General features: G+C 41.3%; 1 protein-coding gene across 2 annotated transcripts in view; it reads left to right on the forward strand.

The window, feature by feature from the left end:
* cadm1b (cell adhesion molecule 1b) overlaps window positions 1-22,413 on the forward strand; it is a 169,489-nt gene extending 147,076 nt beyond the window's left edge. Inside the window, exons 9-11 of one of the 2 annotated variants that reach the window (XM_030397346.1) lie at window positions 4,176-4,226; window positions 15,621-15,749; window positions 15,918-22,413. In XM_030397346.1, coding sequence (XP_030253206.1) covers window positions 4,176-4,226; window positions 15,621-15,749; window positions 15,918-16,036 — 299 coding nt within the window. In that variant the 3' untranslated portion in view covers window positions 16,037-22,413. The remainder of the gene's footprint in view (window positions 1-4,175; window positions 4,227-15,620; window positions 15,750-15,917) is intronic. The other variant, XM_030397351.1, reaches the window with a different exon arrangement.
* Window positions 22,414-22,950: the final 537 nt, after the last annotated feature.

Below are 22,950 nucleotides of genomic sequence, written 5' to 3' on the forward strand. Positions count from 1 at the left end.
GTGTGGGAGAGAGCCGGTCAGAGGGAGGCCTTTCTGTCTCAGGGGTTACCTGCTGTTATAACTCACACACACTGCCTGTTGGCAGCAGAACAATGCTACCTTTTACTGCCACGGTTTAGCCCACAGTTGACTTTTTTGACCTATAAATCTTCCCTGGACGAGAAAGTCAAAGATTCACAAGCCACTGGAAATCTGGGGTTTATCAGGGTTTTGACATAACATGAGCAGACAGGACTTGTGAGTCTCTCTGTTCTTATGAGAGGCTGTTGTGAAACTGTCCTTGTGAATCACGCTGATTTTGTAAAAATGTGCAACTTTTGACACATCAGCTTGTAGATTTCTCATGAGCTATCCCATAATCTTTCACAGATACTTCAACATGTTTGTGAAGAACACCTGTATTAAAGGAACAGTTCAACCAAAAAGTCACCTGCTCAGCCTCATGCTGATGGAAAAAGTCAGGTGAGGTTTCGTGGTCCACAAAACATTTCTGGAGCTCACAGCAAAACAGCGTTGCAGCGTTCTCCTAAACAACTGAAGTAGCTTGGGACATAAAAACAGCAATGATAAAATTAACAAAATGTCTCCATACGTCTCATCTGATGTCATCTAAGTCTCTGGCTCCCAGATCCCATTTGAAATTGAAAAGATGCTATCAACACTCTCAACACGCTGACAAGCTTGTCTATCCACTCAGAAGGGATGCAAGCTAACACTTTTAGCTTAGCAGCTACAGAGAAGATTTTGTCATAAAAGTATGAAAACAACATCTTTTCATATTGATTTGAGATCTCAGGGCTTCTTTTGTTTGTTTTTTTGGTTGTTGTTTTGCTTCACAGCATTTATTAATTCAAGTGAACCACTGACGTCGATAAGGACTTGCTTTAAAACATAAAAAACACTGAAAAAACACGTACAGTGGCTACATATAGCTCGTCCTGCGTAATCCACATCTCTGAAAGATCCCAAACTGATTTTAAAAGATTATATTTACACCCTTTTTAAGTCAGAATCTTCACTGTAGCTGCTTAGCTCAAAGTGTTAGCATGCACCCCGTATTAAGTGGATACACAAGTTTGTCGGCGTGTCAAGAGTGTAGATAACATCTTTTCAAATCAGTTTGGGATCCAACAGCTTCTAGATACATGGATTGCACAGGAAAAACTGTATGGACACATTTTTGGATTGTGTTTTTTAGGTTTTAAAAAGAGTCTCCATCACCTTCAGTTGTTCAGGAGAATGCTGCAACGCTGTTTTGCTGTGAAGCTCCAGACATGTTTTGTCAACTATGAAACTGCACCCATCTCCCTATAGGCGTGGGGGTGAGTAGGTAATGAATTAATTTTCAATTTTTTGGTGCATCATTCCTTTAATTTTTCATCTATACTGAGACTTTTAAGCAAGAGAACAAAAACAGACAGAGAAACAAAATCTTCTTCCCGGCTGTCGTGTTGGCAGGCAGGTTTAAGCAGGCATAGATAAACAATTTCTCCTACATTGTTTCACTTTATGGTTAAATTTTCTCATATCAAATTCCTCAGTGATACAAATGCTCCCTGAAAATATGGCCCCCTCCAAAATACACTCATATTTCAGCCCTCATAACGCTGAGCCCGGAGTCATCCAGGCTGGAAATTGCCCATGGAGAATTCTTGTTCGTCTGGATATTATATGTGCCACATCCTATCCCGGCCTTTGTGAAGACCCTCTTTCCTGAATGGCCAATTTCCCTCTTCCAGACACTGACATTTCAGCTATCAGACTGCCTTCGGTCACAGGGAAAGAAATCTAGCCCACCCCCCTCTTCAAATACTGTCAAAGGAGAATCTTTCCCTGATACCCTGATACCCCCCTACCACCATCAACACCACCTCCACCATACACTCCATCCCCGGCGGCAACATTATGCTGTCCTTGATGTTTTATCATTAGTTTGGGAGTGTGTGGTCCCCCACTGCTGTCTTTTGATGGAGTGCAGACAGTAAAGGCATGGAGACAGCCAGCCAATTTCCCCTGCTGCGACTCTCCCACAGCAAGGGGTCGTGCTATCTTTCCCCTGCACCAGAGCCTGGCATATATTCCCCTGATGAGGAAGCTTTCAGCCCTCTTTAGTACCATTGAATACCTGAATTGCCCTCCATTTTGTCTTTCTGATTATTTTGTTTGGGGGTTAGTGACAGGCCTAATCAGTACAGTGTGGGGCGGAGGATGCTGCTCGGGGCGCCGCTGTGCTGCAGCGGGAGACCGCCAGAGTGGTTTAATTTGCAGTTTGACTTAATTATTGAGAGAGACTGTGGAAAATAGCAATACCTTTCTATGATTGCCATGCATTATTATTCACAGTTAATTAGAAAATGTATCAAAAAATTGTAAAAAAATAAATGAATACAATAGCTTACCATAATGTAATATAATGCAACCCCAGCATGGTGACAAATTGATGTTATTTTCTTAGTTGCTGTTTTAAGCCACATTAGGGCTCTGTGGACGGTCTGTCATGTCTGTGTGTAGCTTGGTCCGTCCATGACTTCCATCAGGACTACAGGATCTTCATCTCAGTGTTGGCCACGACACTTAGTACAGATATAAATGGTTCCAAGAAGAAGATAGGCTCATGATTTTGTTGATCCGCTGGCTTCTTCTTAAGCAAACGGACGGTTGACCTTAAAATTTCATGCTGATGATCAGAAGATGAATCCCCAACACCTTTGCTGATCCCATGACGTACATCTAGAGCCAGTAGAAGCTCAACATTTTCATTTATCCAGTGAAATATCTCAACATCTACATGATTTTTTTGTGAAGCCCGGTATTGTTAGACTTGGGGTGGTTTCTTGGTCGGTTTTCAAGCAGGGGAAAATGGCAGCTTGGTCACAGACTTTCTCAAATAAAAGCGAAGATGTGTTTTCTGAAAACATGAAAGGCAAGAAATAAGGCAGTACAGCAACAGAATGCTGATTCATATTTGATCACTGCTGCCTTGTTTGGCAGTTTGTATGGGCCTGCAGCCTGGACGCTGAATAGACCTACAACCAATAAGAGGAGTAAAACATGGGACTGGTCATCTTATCGGCACGGTCACACATACTCAATCAACATTGACCTCTCACATCCCGCTCTGCCCACATTCAGCACCAGCAGGTGATGGTCACTGTATTAACATATGTGTGACTGCGCCCTGATGAACCTGCAACATATCAGATATCCCAAACTCAGGACACAGGGAAATCTGTCTGAACGAGCAGGTTGCCAGATTGTGGCCATCATAAGGTCACATTTCTGGTGTTGCATCAGATATCTCGTCGACTATTTGACACACACTCATGTCCCCTTCAGATCTAATTGCAATGACTTTGAGATCCTTCAAAGAACACGTATTCTCCTCATTTTCAGATTCATGATTTTATTTTGGGTTACTGCTTCAATAGGTTTACATGCTTTAATGGTCAACAAACACACCAGTCTTCAGTGCTGCAGCTCTGTATTCCCCCTCTGTCTGAAATGCTGTTTTAGCTCCTGTCTCTTTAAGGCCCCCCCCTCCTAAATACCCTGTTTGCTCTGATTGATCAGCTCACATAAGCCTGAGCCAGCACGGCTAACAACAACAGAGCAGCTGTGCTGAATCAGTTCTTAAGTGCCAAACTAGCCATGAGGCTATTTGTCCAAATACATGACATGGTGAAGTAGTGTGATGTCAAAAAGTCACAGATTTTAAGGCTTTGACCTTTTTGATTTTCAAGACCTTTAATATGAACAATAACCTATGTAAAAAAAAAAGTAAAAAAATGCAAAAGCATTTTAAATATCCTTCAACTTTTCCTATAGTGCCATCATTAGATCAAAATAAACTTACATTTTTCTTTAGCTCATGGCAAAATTAATCTAATTTCCATTAGCTAATTAGTGCTAATTAGCTAAAGTTAGCATGCTAACAAACTGAGTGAACACAGTGATAATGTTATAGATTTTCAGCATTGTCACTGCGAGCCTGTTAGCATGCTGACGTTAGCATTCAGCTCAAAGCATTTTCTACAGAAGCTGAAACAACATGGCTGAAACAGTGCATGGTATGATTTCTAGAGCTCCTCATCTTCAGTGACTTTTGTCTCTTTCTTTACTCTTGTCCTTCTTTATTTCTTATACATGTTCTTTATTTTTTTACTCTTTTCATCTAGATGCTCCCACTCCTAGCCCCACACCCACCACCAACCCAGCCAACACGCAAGGTACTGTATGCCCCCACTACCAACCTCTCAGCAATCGTGTGTGTGTGTGTGTGTGTGTGTTAGTGTGTGTCTGAGCCTGCATGTGCGTGTGACCAGGTGATCGGGGAGAGAAGGAGCGAGGGCTTGTAGGTTCGGCTAAGAGAGACCGTGGATGGCCAGTTTTAATCAGATAGTGCTGCTGATAGGTGACGTTGAGGACAGGCAGCGGCGGGCTGTCAGAGACACCTGTCGTAGTCCTTTCCAGTCACATGTGTTTGATCTGAGAAAACATACAGACTGCTTTGCTGCTCCGCTATCTTATCAGAATCTGCAGCTATATCTCAACCGGCCCGTCCGTCTTATCATAATGCCCTTTTACATCTCCCCTACAAATGCCAGTCACATTTGGTCTTCGCGATGCCAAAAAAAAACATCAATAACTATTTTTCTCAGACGTGTGAAATTAACGAGAGGCAGTTCATTTGCAGTGTTTAGAGCAGAGCAGACCTTTTGGCGTCTTCTGTGCACACTATTCTATACTTTGATTTAGCTTTTGTTGCGAAAATTTATTCCAATATTAGCCTTTTTTTTTTTTTTTTTTCCAAGAAAAAAAGAATCACTATTATTTCAAAAGCACCGCTAAGGCTAGACAGATGGCGCGGCAACCTTGGGAGTTGACATTTGGATATGCCAGAATGTGACATTTCGATACAAAAAAACTATCCTTAAAGAATAGATCGGTTTATCAATAGCTGCTTTAGAGATACTGCAATTTTGGCCCTTTGTCATGAGCGTGCTGCAATTCATACCGTCATAGAAGAGTGGAGTGAAACTCTACAACTAATAAGCTTGAAACTCTCATGTGGCAGCTCTCAGATATTTATTTATACATTTGATCAAACAATTGGCTCTTTAGTGCACATTATGTATGCATTTGTTTAAAGAAAAGGGGGTCAACTGTCACATAAATGGCACTGTCTCTCTCTTTGTGATTTTATTTTAACTCTCTCTTCACGACAAATGACAAACCTCTTCCTTTGCATGCCTTACAGTACCTCCTCATGTTTGTACTTTCTCCTTCAAACTTGAGAGTGATCATGCTGCACAGACACAGCCCTCTCTCTCTCTCTCTCTCTCTCTCCGTCTGGGTGTGTCTCAGTCCGAAACAGGAAGTTGTTTCTGCAGAAGTGTGCATTACTCTGCATTTTCCTCCCCCCCTGAGCTCCTCTCCCCGGGAGTTGCACCGATGCAGCCGTCTCCGTGTTTTCTGCTGAAACATTCCAGTAATTTCCGGAAGACAGGCTTGAAAGAGGATTTACCGTGATTTATGCAGTACATGCTGGGAGGATGTAATTGAGCTTTCTTGCAGTTCACTACTCTTCTAAATACCCTGTCACAGGGGCAATGGCAAGCTGGCTTGCGGTAGATTGCTTTGCAATACCTTAATCAGCATAACGGCACAGTATAGCATTTTCCTCTCGCCAATAAGGAAATATACGGCGCGATTTCTCATTCATTCATTATAGGTGTGGATTGGCGCGGCCACTGGCGACACCAGCTGCGATCTTCTGGTGTAATCAGGGGCCACTGAACTACGACTGTATATGATCCTGATTTTAAAGGTCCAATCAGTAGATTTTTTGGGTGCATAAATTTCAGTTATCATCACACACACACACACACACACACACACACACACACACACACACACAAGTCTTAGTTCTTGATTATAAAAGAAAGAAGTGTCGTCAACTGATCATGACTAGTAACTGCTAACAATTAACATGTAAGCAAGAAAATAACCATGTACACATCTTTTTATCTGATGTTTTCTTATAGGTTCTATGGATGGCGATGTAATTAAACTAGTGCAACCGAATATTGACATGTTTATGATACACTTATATACATAATATCGTGTGGATGTGAGGTTATACCTGATTTTGAGTATAATTTATTTGCCAACGGAGAGACAACAAATAACACACCATAAACAAAGTTAAGGATGAATTTGACCGATAACTTTTGATGTTCACATTCGCAATAATATCGTTTATTGTAACCAAAATCCGATATCACGACAGCCTGAGCTTAAACCTGGCTGTCATTTGAACAATTTATTGATATTATTGATGGTAGTGCTGTATCAGGATCAGCTGCTTTGTTTTTTATTTATTTGTTTTTCCTGTATTACATCTGCCCTGTGACACATCACTTTACTTAAAGTACCCAATGACCACTTGCAGTTACTCATAATCACATTTGCCATATGTCATAAAATTATTATAATGTATAACAACAACTCAAATTGTATTACACTATGAAAAATGTGAGTGATATGTGATTATGAATTATTGATAAGTTGTTGTGAAATGCTTTAACATTTTTCTGATTATTCTCGTAAAGCACTCTAAATATTTATTGGTCATACTTTAATGCATTATATGTTTATATTTCATGTTTAACAGATACAGTGTCACAAAGAGTTATGATTATTGTTATGAAGCATTACGATAAGACAGATATGATAAGATCTTCATGAGAGCTTATAACCATGATTAAACAGCACTGTAATAATAATAATAATAATAATAATAATAATAAGAAGAAGAAGAAGAAGAAGAAGAAGAAGAAGAAGAAGAAGAAGAAGAAGAAGAATGCATTTTATGTGAAGGCGCCTTTCAAAGCACTCAAGGACATAGCACATAACAACAACAGAAATACAGGACAATTTAGTGCAAATAAATAGATAAGTAAGAGGATGCAATTACATGGTGCCAGCTCGGCACAGAATTCAGACTCTGCAGTCCTCACCATACAGGAAGTCAACCGGGCTGGGATAGGCAGGGCTGAGCTTCCGGGGTGAGAATAGTGCACTATAGGCACATTATAAAACCAGTTATAATGCATTATAGATCTTTGTTTACATTATTGTGTATTGTTGTATTTGAACATTTGAATGTGTGTGTGTGGACCCTGACACAGTAGTAAACTGCTTCAGCAGCAGCTAATGAGGATCAAATACAGTAAATAAAGAGATTTAGGTGTTGGTAAGTGAATTAAAGACCAGTTGTGATTTTTTTTTTTTTTAACACCAGGATAACATATGATGTCATGAGTGACACATTATGTGCTTTATCCTCATAGCTCAACCAATGCACTGGTGACGGGGATAAACTTATTGAATGACTAAGCCTTCAAGTTGCCGTCATTCACTAATCCAACATAAGCAGCAGGTTTCCACGTGGTTCCCTCTGCAGTGTGAATGACAACACGCGAGGGGGTTTCTGAATCACGTGAACCCGTTCCCTCCTGGTTTCCTTTGGTTCATGATAGATGCAAAAACATGGATTTAGCTCCCATAAATGATACGATTTCACTCGCCAGATTCTTCTTTTCTTTTTTTTTGTTCCTATTGTTGTACGACTGCAAGCTCAAAGCCTAAATATGGTTTTCGTGCAGCGGGGGAGCAAATGCCACTTTAGAGCACAGCATCCCACAGTTGTTTGTATTCTATGCTGTTTCATGTTTAGAAAAGTTTCACCACAGTTCATATTGTCAGGTCTCTCAGTGTCTTAAAAGATGCAGTGTGTGTCTGTGTGTGTGTGTGTGTGTGTGGGTCTCATGGGAGAGATAAGTCGCCCTTTCATAAGAATATTTCTTTCATGTGGTTAAAAGTTTTCAGACCGTCTTCATCTCTGTGTGTGTTTTGTTGTACACTAAAACAAAAGCTTTTTTTTTTTTACGTCCTGCATCGAGAACAAGTTGACGGACACGCGTGACCTTCTTTCTCACCGATCCGAACATTTTGATTCAGACACATTGCACTAAAAAAAACAGAAGTTTGAATCCTAAATATTTGCCATGAATGAATCAGATTGTTGTCTTCGAGATGGACAGTAGATCACTGGAGGCAAAAAAAAAAAAAATAGCACTCCACAAGTTCTTTGTAAGTGGTTGTATTTCTTTTGGGGGGGGAGGGTAGAATTTACCCAGAATCCCCAGCTCTGAAGGAATAAAGGGAGTCTGTGGCGATAATGCTCCAGCTTGTCAGATGCTCAGAGATGATCCAAGGCAGGGACATCAGATCCTGGCTAAGCCTTCGGTAACCCCCCTTCTCTTCCCCTTCCCCTCTCTTCCCTCCTCCTCCTCTCCATCAGCTTGTCGAGATGAGCCAGAGGAAAGACACGGAACAAGGAATTATGTTGTAGACTTGATTAAAAGGGCCCTATGTTTCTGCAGCTCCGCAGTCCGGGGTAAAGTGTTGTTTAGCATGCTACTGTTGGACCTCCGAAGGAATATAAAAAAGTCAGGAGCCAACCATAAAAGAGGCTTCGGGGTGTGATGAGTTAAAGGGTGTTTTCTGAGGTCAACAGCCCTCTGTTTTATGGATCGTAAGAGGCAGTAAATTAACTGCCAATAAGAGATTTGCAAGCAAACATTACACTGTGCGTGAACCTGAGGAGCGGCCTCCGTACTGCACCCTTCAGACTTGATAATCCAACTAACCACAACACGGTTTTTACTGCTTGCTTTTCTTAGCAATCGGGGATTTGCAGCTGCTCATGACTTTAACATGCGGCGCACAGAATACATACATGACTTCAGGGTCACTCAGACAAACACATTAAATTTATTTGATTATTTTTTTATTTTCTCAGAGGGAGTAAATCATGCGATTTAGTGCCAGATGGTATTTTAGGAATCCACTCCCTGGCAGGGCTTCCATACATGTTTTGTTTGTTGTCCGCCCTCGGCGCTGCTACATGTTTAGGTGCTGGCAGGTTTCCACTGCTGTTGAGTCTTGGGGAGCGAGGCCCTTAACTCCGCGTACACTATTGACTTCAACAGAGACTATTATGAGTGGATTTAGTATTCAACATAATTAGCCATTAAACATTTACCAGCGTTGTTTTAACTCTCGCATGTATCATTCCTCTTTGAAGTATTTCATTGGAAAAATTAAAGAATCATTTAGAAATGCTAATTAGTTTTTTTTTTTTTTTTCCTCGCGTTTGTTTACTCTGATTCCCAGTTGAAGTTGTGTTTTTTTCTGACCCGGAGCTTCTTTTTTTTTTTCTCTCTTTCCCTTTAAACAGTTATTAAAGAAAGAAAAATATTGTAATGGTCCGTTTTAATTGGTCTCGAGGGAACAGGTTAGTAATGCCAGCCCACCCTGAAGTTAAAAGAGTGTTTCACTGCAGTAATATTGTTTTATTTTTTTGCAGTTGTAAATGATTATGAGAGCTCTTCTCAGCGCATTAGGGATTGTGAGATTGAATGCTATGTGCCAGTGAACTCACACTGTGTGTCCTCGTTTTTGCGGCTGATGAGGTGTACTTTTGTGGCGCGTTACTCCGGGCTACTTTAAGGACAAGAATTTTCTATTATTTTCTCAACCTTTTCCTTCGCCTTGATCTCCACTCGCGAGGGAAAACGCGTCGAGGACGGGGGAGATGCGCTTGCGAGCAGCTTTTGTGCAGAGAATTTTGCCAATATTAAAAGGCACAATAAACTGCCATCGAGGAGTTCAAGTTCACTGTCACAATTTCCATTCATTTGTCATTTTATTAGTTGTAGTCAGACCTTCGCTTGTACTTCAGCACCCACGTTAAATGTCACAGCTGTATTTGTACATCTTCAAATCATTGTTTGGGTTATTACAAAAGGACTCAGGGAATCTATTTAGCGATGGCATTGGAATTCAACTGAGGCCTATATTGTGCTCTGTTGATGGCCTGCTACAACAGCAACACGAAAAAAATGATTTGGTGGCGATTGCCCGCGTGTGCTCATCTCATTATGTTCATTTCCTTTCCCAAACAGCATCAAATACAAAAGATGCGGATGTCTGGAGTTCAGTGCTTTAAAATGGCCATTGGCGGTCCTTAAGTTGATTCCGCAGCAGTGCCCCATTGTGCAGGAAAGGGTTACTGCGAGGGTCCATTCAGAGGGAGTGAAGGCTTTGCTCTATCAAATGCAAGAGAGTCATTGTTTCAATTATATCCCGGTAATTACATCTATAAATTGTGATGTGTTTGTGTTTGTGTGTGTGTGTGTGTGAGGGGCAAGGGGTTCGCGCGTGTGTGATATGCCTCCTTATGTGAGGAGAAAAACTATTAAATGGGAAAAGAAAAAAAAAAAGATGGCAAAACTTAATTTATACCGAAGCTCGCAGCTCTGATCGCCGCGCTGACAGATGTTCGGTTGACGACCACAGCGGCAATTAGTCATTCCGGCACAGAGTCGGGAAAAGGTGCCGCTGTAAAGCATGTGGTACTGTGGAGTTCAGCGGAGCAGATTTTTCGCCGCGGCACAGACACAGGCATCAGTTGCAAATCCTCTTTATTCCCCCATAAATCCCCACGGCTGTGCACATCCTGTCAGGACGCCGGTGTGGGCATGTCAGCACTCCCTGCGTGCAGAGCCGCGCCGGCGGTATGGACACCAGCCACATTACAGACATAATCAAATTCTACTTATTTCAAGTGTGAGGCCACAAAGGCTGCTGTAATAACACTGTCTGTCATTTGGAGGCCTTTTTTTATACATCCTAAGCACCTTGTCCTATTATGAATGCATGTATACTGAACATGGATGTCCTGAGGGGATCTCACACCTGATCCTGACACACTAATCTACCCAGGGAAAAGAAGAGATGGTGGAAAGGAGAGTACAAGACTGTAGCCCTGTTCACATGAGGCTGGTGTTAACAGGGGACCTCGTGTGATTTACCCCCACACGTTTCTGTTGTGCGTAGCAAAAAACGGAAGAAGGAAGTAAAGGATGGTAAATGGTCTTCCATTTCTATAGCGCCTTTCCAGTCTACTGACCGCTCAAAGCGCTTTACAATACTAGTGAGATTCACCCTTTCACACACACATTCATACACTGATGGCGGAGGCTGCCATGCATGGTGCCAACTGCTCATCAGGAGCAATTTGGGGTTCAGTATCTTGCTCAAGGATACTTCAACATGCGGCTAAGGGGAGCCAGGATTCGAAGCAGCAACCTTCTGATTACTAGACAATCTGCTCTACCTCCTGAGCTACTGCCGTTAAGATGCAGTTAACCGTTAGCTAGCTCTGTTGCTTGGATCTGCCGTGTGGCTGCTACTCATTGATTTACAACTGTTGTTCAAATACAGCAGATCCATACACAGCCTCCCCACACACGTATGACAACTAATTTTAGATATAATATACTAATATGTCATGATAATATCGTTACCGTGTCAGCATCTGATATCGTGACGGCCCTATCACAAACTCGTGACAGCCTTTACCAACATATGCCCGTTTACATGTGAAAACGCAAACTTCAGATGTAAACTGAATATTTTCATATGTGGATTTAGTTTCCACTCATGAAAAAAAAAAAAAAATGGGGCTCATGTACTCACATGAAATTGGCCTATGAATTCCACATTCTAACACATGAGATTGGCTATTTTCACATGTGAACTTAAATTTGGAGGTGAAATAATGATGTCACATGCCCCGTCGTTCACATGCGAATGAAACGGGATGAACGGGAGGCGTCGATTCGAGTGAACCTCAAGTGAAGCCTGTGCCGCTGGAGCTGTGATCATATCGTCTGATGTTTTCATTATTTTGTCCACCTTGAGAGCAAAGTCACATCTCGCAGGAACATAAAAGAGACGCTCCAGTAAATTTACAGTCCATAAAAATTTGGGGGACTCTCAGGTGACAGATTTAGAGGCGCTGTAGTGGGTCCTCCGGTAATCAAGAGGGTTGTCCTGTCCGCAACACTGAACCAGAACTGGTCCCAGTGGTCAGTGTGTTTGACGGTAAAATAATCCTTTATTAATCCCCAGAGGTGTATGTACATATAAACAGAGGCATTTACCAGTAAAAGTATAGGTGATACACCTAAAAAACAAGCAATACCATATTTTTGTTACACCTGGTGAACATCATTCAAACTCTATACATCCAGTTGGTAACTCAGGCTTGCAGGTAAAAATTCCTGCAACTGAGATAACACTAATGGGTTAATTAACTTCAGGAAATATTGCTTCGGCACCGCAGAACACGTTATGCAACTGTTTTCACAGCTCGTGACCTTTATGTTCAAACCATCTGACAGTACTCCTTCAGTATACCAAAGCATAGCATTGCATTATGTAACATACCTAATAATCTCTCTAACAATAAGGCGCCAGCTGCAGCAGCAATACAAAATGAATGAAAAATAATCCCAGCAGTAATATTTATTGAATTTGAGATCATGTTTTCGTGGCCCTCCTCTTTAATAAATACAGAACTGACAAACAGAAAACCCGTGTTCAGCAGTGTACTTAATGTAGGCAACGTGATATGCAACCAACCATAACTGTTGATACTGTAGGTGTTATGGGATTCTTAGTCTCTCTTCGACATTTTTCTGATAGAGTCTCGACGCTCTCTCTGGGAGAATTTCTTCCACCTGTTAAATAAAACTCTCCCTCGCTGTGCAGAGGCGGCCGAGACCCGGCATGTTTCCTTGTGGATGTGTCAAGCGGGAGACAGCAGGGTGCAAGGTGAGGGCAGGAAGGTGTGTGTGTGGGGGGGGTGCATTTAGTGGGTGAATGTTCATTAGCATGGAGCATGGGCCGTTCCCTCTTCCTCGGGGGGGAACGAGCTGTGCTATCTGACATCCTCGATACAGTAAACAAACGGCGCCTTGCACAACCCTGCTTCGCACACACCGACGCACGACTTGCTCCGTGCAGACGAGTCCATTTTATTTTTTTTTTTTTTAAAGAGAGCGCTCAAGTGAAGCAAAACTTTCCTCATTAATTAGTTGCATTGCAGCACATCTTCCAAGATGTCCTCGCGCCGACTGAACGCAACCTGAGCGAGGTGTTGTTTCTTAGGTTGAGATGTGAATGTGTCACACGTCTCAGGCCCCTCCGACTCGACTTATTACGCCCTCACAGGGTTGAGAAATTCTGCACCCGCCGCTCGTCTTTTATCAAAATCATTCAAGTTCAGAGCATGACTAGTGAGATTGATGGAAAATTGAGCTGCTCTCTCATGCAGCAAAGAACAGTGGAGCCATTCCCTCGCCTGCCACTCCTCCATCAGTCCAAATGTGCACAGATATAGACTATTGATAAACGCCTCTGAACTATTCTGAGACTGGAAATTTAAAGGCTTCAAATTTTGCCTTGTTCTTCTGTGGAGAACGGATAAATCTGGCTAAATGCTAGACAGTGATACTCTCTGACACCTGAGGCAGCCACGTATTTCTCTGCATGGGGACACCGAGCACCAATTTATCTCCAGACTTGTGTCTATTTCTGATGATTGAGCTCTATAACTTCCAGAAATGGCCTCTTAAATCACAATGTATTTTACAGTGTGTGAACTTGCGGTGAAATTGCAGACGGTGTCTACTGTTTCATGGTGAAATAACTGTCTTAAAACATTCTTCAACATCGATCACTCAAGGGGGCTCCGGCAGCCGGTTCAGCTATATGAAGCGCGGAGAACGTTCCTGTAACGAGCTGGGCTCGACAGTATAACATCGTAAACGTGCGGCTTTATTTCAAGATTATATGTTGAGATGTATTTTAGTAGTGTCAATTACAATGGGGACATGTCACCATCGCTTTCTGAAATAACCCATTTTGGCCCCATAACTTTTTAAAGGCATTTATAGTTTAAAATCATTGGCTAAAGAAAAAAAGAAAAGTTAACTAACATGAGATTGACTGAATTTTGATGCACCTGTAAGCATTTGTATTCCCATTGCACTGTAACAACATATGATTAATTATGTTGCCTTAAATCACATACATTGGCGACCACCTGTCTCACATGTCCTTAACCACACAAAGTGACCTATCAGATATTCTGTCAATGAAATGTGTCGTTCTGTTCTTTACACACAACATCTATATCCCTCCTCTGTGGCACTTCATGAGGTTTCTTTCGTCTTTCTTGCCTTTTTTCTCCATTTGGGAAGTTTTTTTCACTGTACTGACTGTAAATCCCACTATAGATAATGTGATTTTGATTTGACTCTCATGTTTGCACAGTAATGCAACCCAATTACCAGAACACATGTTGGCAATGCACACAAACCACTGACACATTGAAACTTTACATACATTTTTATGTTTCTTTTTTTCCGTTCCATGTTGTGACAACGTGCGCATGGTCTGATTAGGTTTAGGCACAAATGGTAGGTAAAGATCTTTAGCTCACCGAATTCTCTCGCAGCAAACACAGCAAGGAATGTCCTGACGTCTCGTTAACAATATACATTTTTAGCCACTGACGGGGCTGTAGAATCCTTAATCCTCGAAGTTAAAAACATCCAGTGGTTTCCACACTGATAAATGTTAAAATGAACAGTGATGTCTGGCTTCAGCAGCTGTAGCACCAACACTAACCCCTCCATCTTTTGACATGATGTACAGCTACTGTAAATGTAATATGAACGTGATATGACATGTAATGTAGGGATGGTAATATGATACATATGACACTTACACATTCGAACGCATATGAGGTTTGCACAAATGTTAAATGCCAACATTTTATTCTGGCTAAGTAAAGTGACACCGCAGTTGGCAGCTGGTTAGCTTAGCACAAAGCCTGGAAACAAAGAAGTCACAACACCTGCCATAGCTGTCCCCACTAATATCCATGCTATCACTCTTCGTGCTATCCCTATCCGGGCGAATTATGTATATCTTGCTAGAATGGCAATCTGGCTGAGATGCTAATGGATTACGTTCGACTATTAACCGAGCATTAACTGTTAAACGGGAAGAAACATTGGTTGGCATTAAACTTTATGCAAGTAAGTCCACTGGAGTGTTTCCTCCCAAAAAATGTTAAACTAGTCCTTTAAAATGTAACATCTGAGCAGCTTATGTAGATTTAAATGGGGTTTTCGCTTTGAATTGTTTCATGGAGAATGGGATGTGAAAACACTGAAGCTGGAAAGGAGTTTTTACTGAGGAAGACGTGAACAAATTAAACATTTTAATGATTCATTCCGGGTGTTATAAAGCTGAATTATTGGCAGCAGTTTGCGGGATCAGTAAGTAAGAACTACATGGTTTAATAGCCTATTTACGGGATGTTTAGTCCCAAATTGTGAATCATTTACTATCCTCTGAGGACCACCTTGTGCCATGATATCATCTCATTTTTACTGGTAAACAATATAAGCTGGCATTCTTTCACAGCAGCCTCCTCAAGTGTTTCCTCTGCAGTTGGGTCATGCTAAAATGCTTTGAGAGAAAACAAACCAATTTAGTTTATTTTCGGTGGCCCTAATGAGTTAATGGCCATAGCTTCCAGTGTGGTCCACGTCTGTCTGAAGGTATTAGCTTTGTGACCGGCTGAGGGGGTTTACTGATCACGAAATTATTTACGGTTATTGTCCTGTTTTCAGACTCCAGAGCCGGCGAGGGGGCACCGCAGAAAATTGACCATGCTGTCATCGGAGGAGTGGTTGCTGTGGTGATGTTTGCCATCCTCTGTGCACTCATTGTTCTCGGTCGATACTTTGCCAGACACAAAGGTAAAGCACCGGGCAAGCGCAATCATACTTGATCATGAACACATATTAGAGTTCAAGTGTTTTTTTGTTACGAGTGGAGTGGGACGGAATTGAAGTGGACAGAGAGGACGAAGAGGAGGTTTGTGGCTAATTTATGTGTTCTTTTTTTTTGTTTTGTTTTTTTTGCAGGAACTTACTTCACACATGAAGCCAAAGGGGCGGACGACGCGGCCGACGCAGACACGGCCATCATCAACGCGGAGGGTGGACACAACAACACAGACGAGAAGAAGGAGTATTATATCTAAACTGGACAGGCCAGGAGAGACGGGTGGGGATGCTGGTGGTGTTGGTGGTGGTGGTGGTGCTGTAGGAGCTTTATGTCTAACTCCGATTGGTTACGAGAGGGCTTGAGGGGCATGTGAGGGCGAGATTTTATAAGAGGAAGAGAAGAAAGTGGAAATTAGGACTGGCGTGGCCGAGTGGTAAGGAGAGGCGTTGCTGAGTCTCTTATCCGACCCTTCCTGGACTGCCAGGGCCTATTCTGTACAGTTCAATTATTTTACAGACAATTTTGTGCCTTGTTCTATTTCTTTTGTTTCTTTTGTTGTTTTGTTCCCCCTTCACATGCTTGTTGGATTGGATTTTTTTATTTTTTTTTCTCTCCATGTACTCCACCTGATCCTTTGTTGCTTTTGGCTTTCGGAGGAGATTAAATGGGCCTGGTGTTTTTTGTCTAAGTGTGCTGCAGCTAGCTTTTAGCTCATGTACCCAGATCTGAGGAGCCAGCTCATTCACACTTTCCTTTTTTCTTTTTGAGTCCAGTAACTGGAACACAGTGTCAACACATTTCTCCTTGCTGGGTCAAAGTCCAACAGTCGTCCCCCCCCCGCGCTAATTCATCACAGGTCTGATTGGTTTCGACATTTCAGCGCAGATTTCACTCACCCCCCCCTTCGAGGTCAGGTTCACTGTGTTGATTACTGATGTAACAGTTGTGAGTAATCATGCTCATCATAGAATGTATTTGTTCCTGAAAGTGAAGTAGGAGTTAAGTACCATTTCACACCAAACCGCAGAGTACAACTGGTCCTTCGTTGATGTTCAAGAAAACGTCTGGCGATTAGTAGATGTGAGGTCAGTTTCGTATTTAATTAGGGTGTTGTGGAGTCCAGTCTAAGACATCCTGACAGCTGTGATGTGCCATGATATAGAGTTTTCTGTGGAGAAAAATCAGAACCACTTGTTCTTTTTTCAAACTCTGTATCAGGATTTTTCTGCTGATTGAGAGGACAACAGGAAATCAACCATGGCAGATATAATTTACTGTCATCTGCTTTCTTTCTTTTTTTGTCGTTGTTAGTGAAACATTTGGATTTGGGGGGAAAAAATTCAAGGAATAGCATGCACAGTTATTTGCCAGAGTTTGATGAAGAGACTGATACCACTCTCATGTTTGTACATTACATGTGAAACTACAGCCAGAAACCAGGTAGCTTAGCTTAGCTTACTGACTGAAAACAGTTGGAAACCGCTAGCCTGGCTGTCTCCATATATAAAAACAGAAAACTACAAGTGTCATTTCTAAACGTTGGTTTTTGTTACAATATAACATGTTATGAAGTGAGTTGTAGACCCGCTTATAAACAATTTTTTTTTTTTTTACATTTGGACAGAGCTAAGCTAGTTGTTTCAAGTCTTTAAGCTTAGCATAGCTAACGTAGTTTCATGTTTAGTGTGAAGGCTGTCATTTTTGTCTTGTTAACAGTCTCTATGGTAAGCTAACCAAACATCTTCTGGCTGTAGCTTCATGTTTAGCATAAAGGTTAATGTTTTACCCATATTTCCAGTCTTTATGCTAAGTTAAACTAATGTCTGCTGACTTTAGCTTCATGTTTAGTGTGTGGGCTAACTGTTACCTCTTGTTTATAGTCTCTATGATCAGCTAAGCTAACGTCTGCTGGCCGTAGCTTCATGTTTAGCATGTAGGCTGGCTGTTTACCTTTGTTTCCAGTCTTTATGCTCTGCTAAGCTAACGTCTCATGGCTGTAGCTACATGTTTAGCATCCAGGTCAGCTGTTTCCACTTGTTTCCAGTCTCAATGCTAAGCTACGCTAACATCTGCTGGCTGTAGCTTCATGTCCAGTGTGCAGACATGAGAGTGTATTAATATTTTCAATTATCTTCAATAAGAAAGCAAATAACTGCATTTCCCAACATGTCAAGCTACTTCTCATACATTCTCTGTATCTTAAATGATTTTTTGAAACAGATTTAGTTTTTTTATCGTCCATGGGATAGATGGACCAAACAACATGGCAGAAAATGTTGCTGTAATAATTGCAGAGCCAACAGACCTCCTGTCTGTTGGTTTAAGATTTAGGCTATGAGTATAAACCCTGTAGGAACTAAAAGAGCAACCGGTCCTGCTGCATTGATTATGTGATCTTATAAAAATGTATTATTTGTTAGATATTGACACAATCTACATGTGATTTGGTTTGAAACATATATTTTTCCACATTTTCATACCACCCACACAGTCAACCCTGGACCAAATGGAATAATTATGAGAGTTCTGAAAGTCCACTGTGCAGAGTCCTCCTCTCTAAATAAAAGATTCTTTTTTTAACAAATCATACAGTAAATTACCATTTATCTGGAAATGTTACAAGGACATTAGTCAATTTTATTTCCTAAGGTTTTCAGCTTTTTATTTAACTGTAGTGTGATAAAGGGAAGAAAGAATGTTACACACTCAAAGGAAATGTTTGTATAAGGAATCAAGGTATGTCCGTGTGAATACCCCTAGAACGTGAAAAAACCACAACATTTTCCTGGCTTAGAAATCCTTTCTGCACATACTTTTTTGCCCTTGCCCATACACGAGTAAAAAGACATTCAATCACTGCAAACATGAATCAGTTATACCTCCTTGCTGTCTGTAAAGACATCTTACCTTTGGGCTGTCTTTGATAACTTGTAAGGGCTCTCGCCCATACAACTTATCAAAGATTTGCGTAGCGCTTTCGACTCGGTTTGGGAAAGATCATTCTCTCGCCGTTATCCTGCAGCCTCAAACCTTCACAGAGGAGATGTCTACTGTTACGAATTTATTTTTATTTTTTTCACCAACACAAATCAGAAGACCCTCCGCTCGCTCGCAGACAGAGACACAGTGTGCACAACATGCATGCTTCATGCCTCTCACTCTGTCACGGCTAGAAGAGTAAAAACCTGTTTGGTAATTAGTGAGTGATTTCATTGTATTGCCTGAATAAGAAAACAAAAAATGTATATGTATTATGAAAAAGGATAACCACTGCCTTAAACCCACCTCTTGATACTTATCATTATAAAGGAAAAGACTGAAGGACTTAATTTAGTGCCTTCTTTGATTTTGAGGCATATGGTTAGTATCGTACAGTATCCTCATGTACACTCTTACAGTATATCTTGTATATTTCTGTCCTTTCTAACTTACAGGGCCAATACTGATACACGTCATCTGTATTCACGCACCATAGACCTGCATCACGATAAAAAAAAACAACTGGAATAAGTTTGATGTTAAAAAAAAACACAAAAAAAACAACTGTATTTCTTTGTTTATCAGGGTGGTGTGGCAGCTTCCACTGACTAGAATGTCGTATGCCAGGATGTAGTATTTATTGTCTTAATTAGCGATCGCAAAACAATTTTGAATTTGGTGATGATTATTTTCTCTGCTTCACTTCCTTTGTTATTTATTTGGATATCTTCGAGGACAAGGCTCAGTAGTTATATCAGAGAGGAATACAGGACTAAAAGCTGTAACAAGCTACAGTGGAAGTACATTTTTCTGGATTGGGTATCATGGAAGCAGTTACGTGCATGACAATTTGTATTTTGAGGTTGAATATTTGTCTTCAAAGGTTATAACGTGACTGCTGCTTTCAATCAAGGGAACACAAAAAGGATTGTCGGAAGCATCATTCTGAACCAGTTTTTGATTTGTTTTAAATACTTGATATTTAGTATGTTTGTTTTCACTCTCTCAGGTTCATGAGTGTTAATAGTTGTGTTTTTTGCATCTCAGGTAGAATGCAAATTTAAGGCCCCAAGTATATACTGTAGTACCACAGCTATTCAAGACGTGAATAAATCACAAGATGTACATGTTTTTTCTCATTTGTACATGTTTATGTGTTCTGAATATGGTGCACTGTTACAGTAATCGTTAAATATTATTTTGCATAGACCTAGTTCACAAAGAAAGAAAACTAGATTTGTTAAGCAGATGAAAATTATGTACAGTCAGTGTCAACAAAATCACAATGATGTTCATGAAATGGGGACTGTGTTGTTCTGACGACTTGTTATCATGAAAACCCCAATCATCTTAAAACAGACCCGTTTGACTGAAAGCCTGTTCGTCCCACAGCCCGTTTTCCCCAAAACAAAACCTACGGGATGGCGCGACAGGTAAATGTTTGTATAGCACGTCTACAGCAGCTGAATTAACAGATTAGCAGATAAAAATAGCAGTCTTGCCAGAGTTTCAAACTCGGAACTCCAACTTAATTAAAGTGCTGTATCGTAGGTAACTGGACTTGCTTTGGTTTCTTGAAGATGTTTCACCTCTCATCCAAGAGGCTTCTTCAGTTCTAACTAACTGGAGGGGAGTTGCAGGCTTTTAGGCTCTGTGTGGGAGTGTCCTTACAGACTCGTTAGGACATGTGTGAGCACTGAGTTTCAGAGTTGTTAGGGCCACTTGTGTCTCATTGGTCAAACCAGCCTTCATGTGGGCTTGCTAGGACTAAGTAAGCCCAGGTGTGAATGATTGTTAAGCTGTTTGCAGGGGCAACCACACGCTGCATTGTAGGTGGCTGATAAGTAATGTCTTAGGCCACCTCCTCTGTTCAAAGATGGTCTGACATAGATGGATTCCTTTACTCCACTGTCAAACCATCTGTCTTCTCTGGCCAAGACATTTGCATCGTTGTCCTCAAAGGAATGGCCTGAGGAGTTGGCCCTCCTGTGTGGTGCCATTTCTTTTTACTAACGTTTAATTAACGTTCCATTGCACATGAAGCATTACGGTTAAGTTAGGGTAAGAAAAGAGTATAAAGGACAGGCTTTAAACTGACATATTGATAAGCTCCTGGACAGACGGGGCTGTGCTATCTGTGTTTATGTTGCTCGCAAAATCCTAACCACCCCCTAATGATGACGAGGCTGCCAGTGTCGGGCGATTAGGTTTGACAGTGTATAACTGCATGTTTACATTCTGTGCTCTGGAGTCACGGCTGAAAGGAAACCTCATGACAAAATACAACATGGTATAAATCTGAAGCAGCGTTTGACATGTGTGACTAGTTTTGCTAAGTGGCTGCTGTACATGTAGCTAACTTTACACCCTCAGCACTGAGCCTCCTGGTTCTCATGCTAAAGGGCTAAACGAAAAAATTCGACACAACACGCGTTGTCTTCTGCGGTTATAAACTCAGGACACAGTTGTCATAATTTTGAATCAGTCTTTATTTGTGTGCCGCCAGCTCACAACAAAAGAGATCTCATGACTCTTTCCAGTTTGAGCAGGTCTAGACCAAGATTTCATATAATTTATTCACAGGACCCAACATTTCTCCCATGAGCAAGCACTTGGCGACAGTGGCGAGAAAAAAATGCCTTGTAACAGGGGGAAACCTTGAGCAGAACCGAAATCCATGGTGGGAGGCCATCCGCCTAGACCACTTGGGTTGAGAGACTTACTTTCCTAATTAACCCCATAGACAGTCAGTCAGTAGACACAGTCAGCGACTAGCTGAAGTCACATTCAAGTCCAACTTGTGTTGTATCGCAAACTGAGGTAAAATGACGCAGGAAGAAACAGCAGGATGTCACAGGGCTGTTCACTACGTCTGAATCCGGTTGGTTTAGTTAATCAATCTGTAAGTTTGACCTTACTGTACTAAACTAATTTTGTAGGTACAGCCCTTATAATTTCATGTCATGTCTTCTAGTAACTAAGTTTAAGCTATCGATAAATATCTGTAACAAAAAGCTGTATCGATATCGCTAAAATCCTTTTTGTTTTTTTCCGGGCCAAAAGGCTCTCAACAAATTCAGTCTCCAGCTTCAGTCCACTGGTACATTTTTCAGACTGTTGGGGTTTTCGTAACAATAGGCTGTCGGAACAATGGCGGGCACCCATGAAACTTCTTCTTCTTCTTCTTCTTCCTTCACCGTAACACTTTGCTTATACAGTATTGGTTATTTAGTAATTATAGGATGTGACCACAGACAGTCGATCAAGCATCTGTTTGCATTCAGTCGATTCATGCATACATTTTCATAGATGAAACAATGGTGTATTTACTGTGACATGAAGTTTTATGAATGATCTGTAACATGTCTTGGATATTTGGATGAAGCTCATGTTTTAAAGCCTGGGGGAGGGAGGAAGAGAGAGAGACGGAGAGAGAGGGGGGTTTGGTTGTTTTATTACCCTGGAACTGGTTGTTTTTGTTGTTGAATCTTAAAACTTCTCTCTGTACCCAGGTGACATTTTTCTTTTGTGTAGTGAAGAGGATGTTTCTCATATGACCATGCATATTTTGTATTGGTTCACACCAACATTTTTACAAAAGAAAAAAAAAATCAGAAGAGTACTTGTCTTAATAAAAAGATATCAATGTTTAAAGAGCCGTGCTGTCGTGACTTGAAGAAAACAAAAAAGAAGCTCCACTTTGTAGTCCTGTCCTGCTCGGAGAGGCGCAGATGGCAGAATTTTATTAACTTGTATTTGTTGTCATACTCACTCCGCCTGCTCAACGCGCTGAATACATTAGCTGGATTGAACCTGCTCACTTCATCCTGAGCTGCTGATACTTGTCAAACTCCCAAAGAAGAAACATCTTGAGCTGAAGGGGGGAAAAAATAAAAAAAAAATTGCTGTACCGATGTAGATTCGCTGTGGGTGAGCGGCAGCAGCAGCAATCCAAGCTCCCATCGGTGACTGACACATGCGCTGTGGTACAGATACAGGCGAGAAACATTTTTTAAATGACACGATGACTGACACCGACAGGCTCCGGGGCCCCTATTGAGGTTTTCCGGCTGAACACGTGGATGTTAGCGATTCGACAAATTGATAGGCATTTTGCCGAACACGACCTAGTTCATAACCATAAGCAATTCTGTCATCATAATTCTGTCAGTGCCACCATTTCCCATTACT

The sequence above is a fragment of the Sparus aurata genome, chromosome 2 (genome assembly GCF_900880675.1).
Source record: "Sparus aurata chromosome 2, fSpaAur1.1, whole genome shotgun sequence".
In the NCBI taxonomy this organism is placed as follows: domain Eukaryota; kingdom Metazoa; phylum Chordata; class Actinopteri; order Spariformes; family Sparidae; genus Sparus; species Sparus aurata.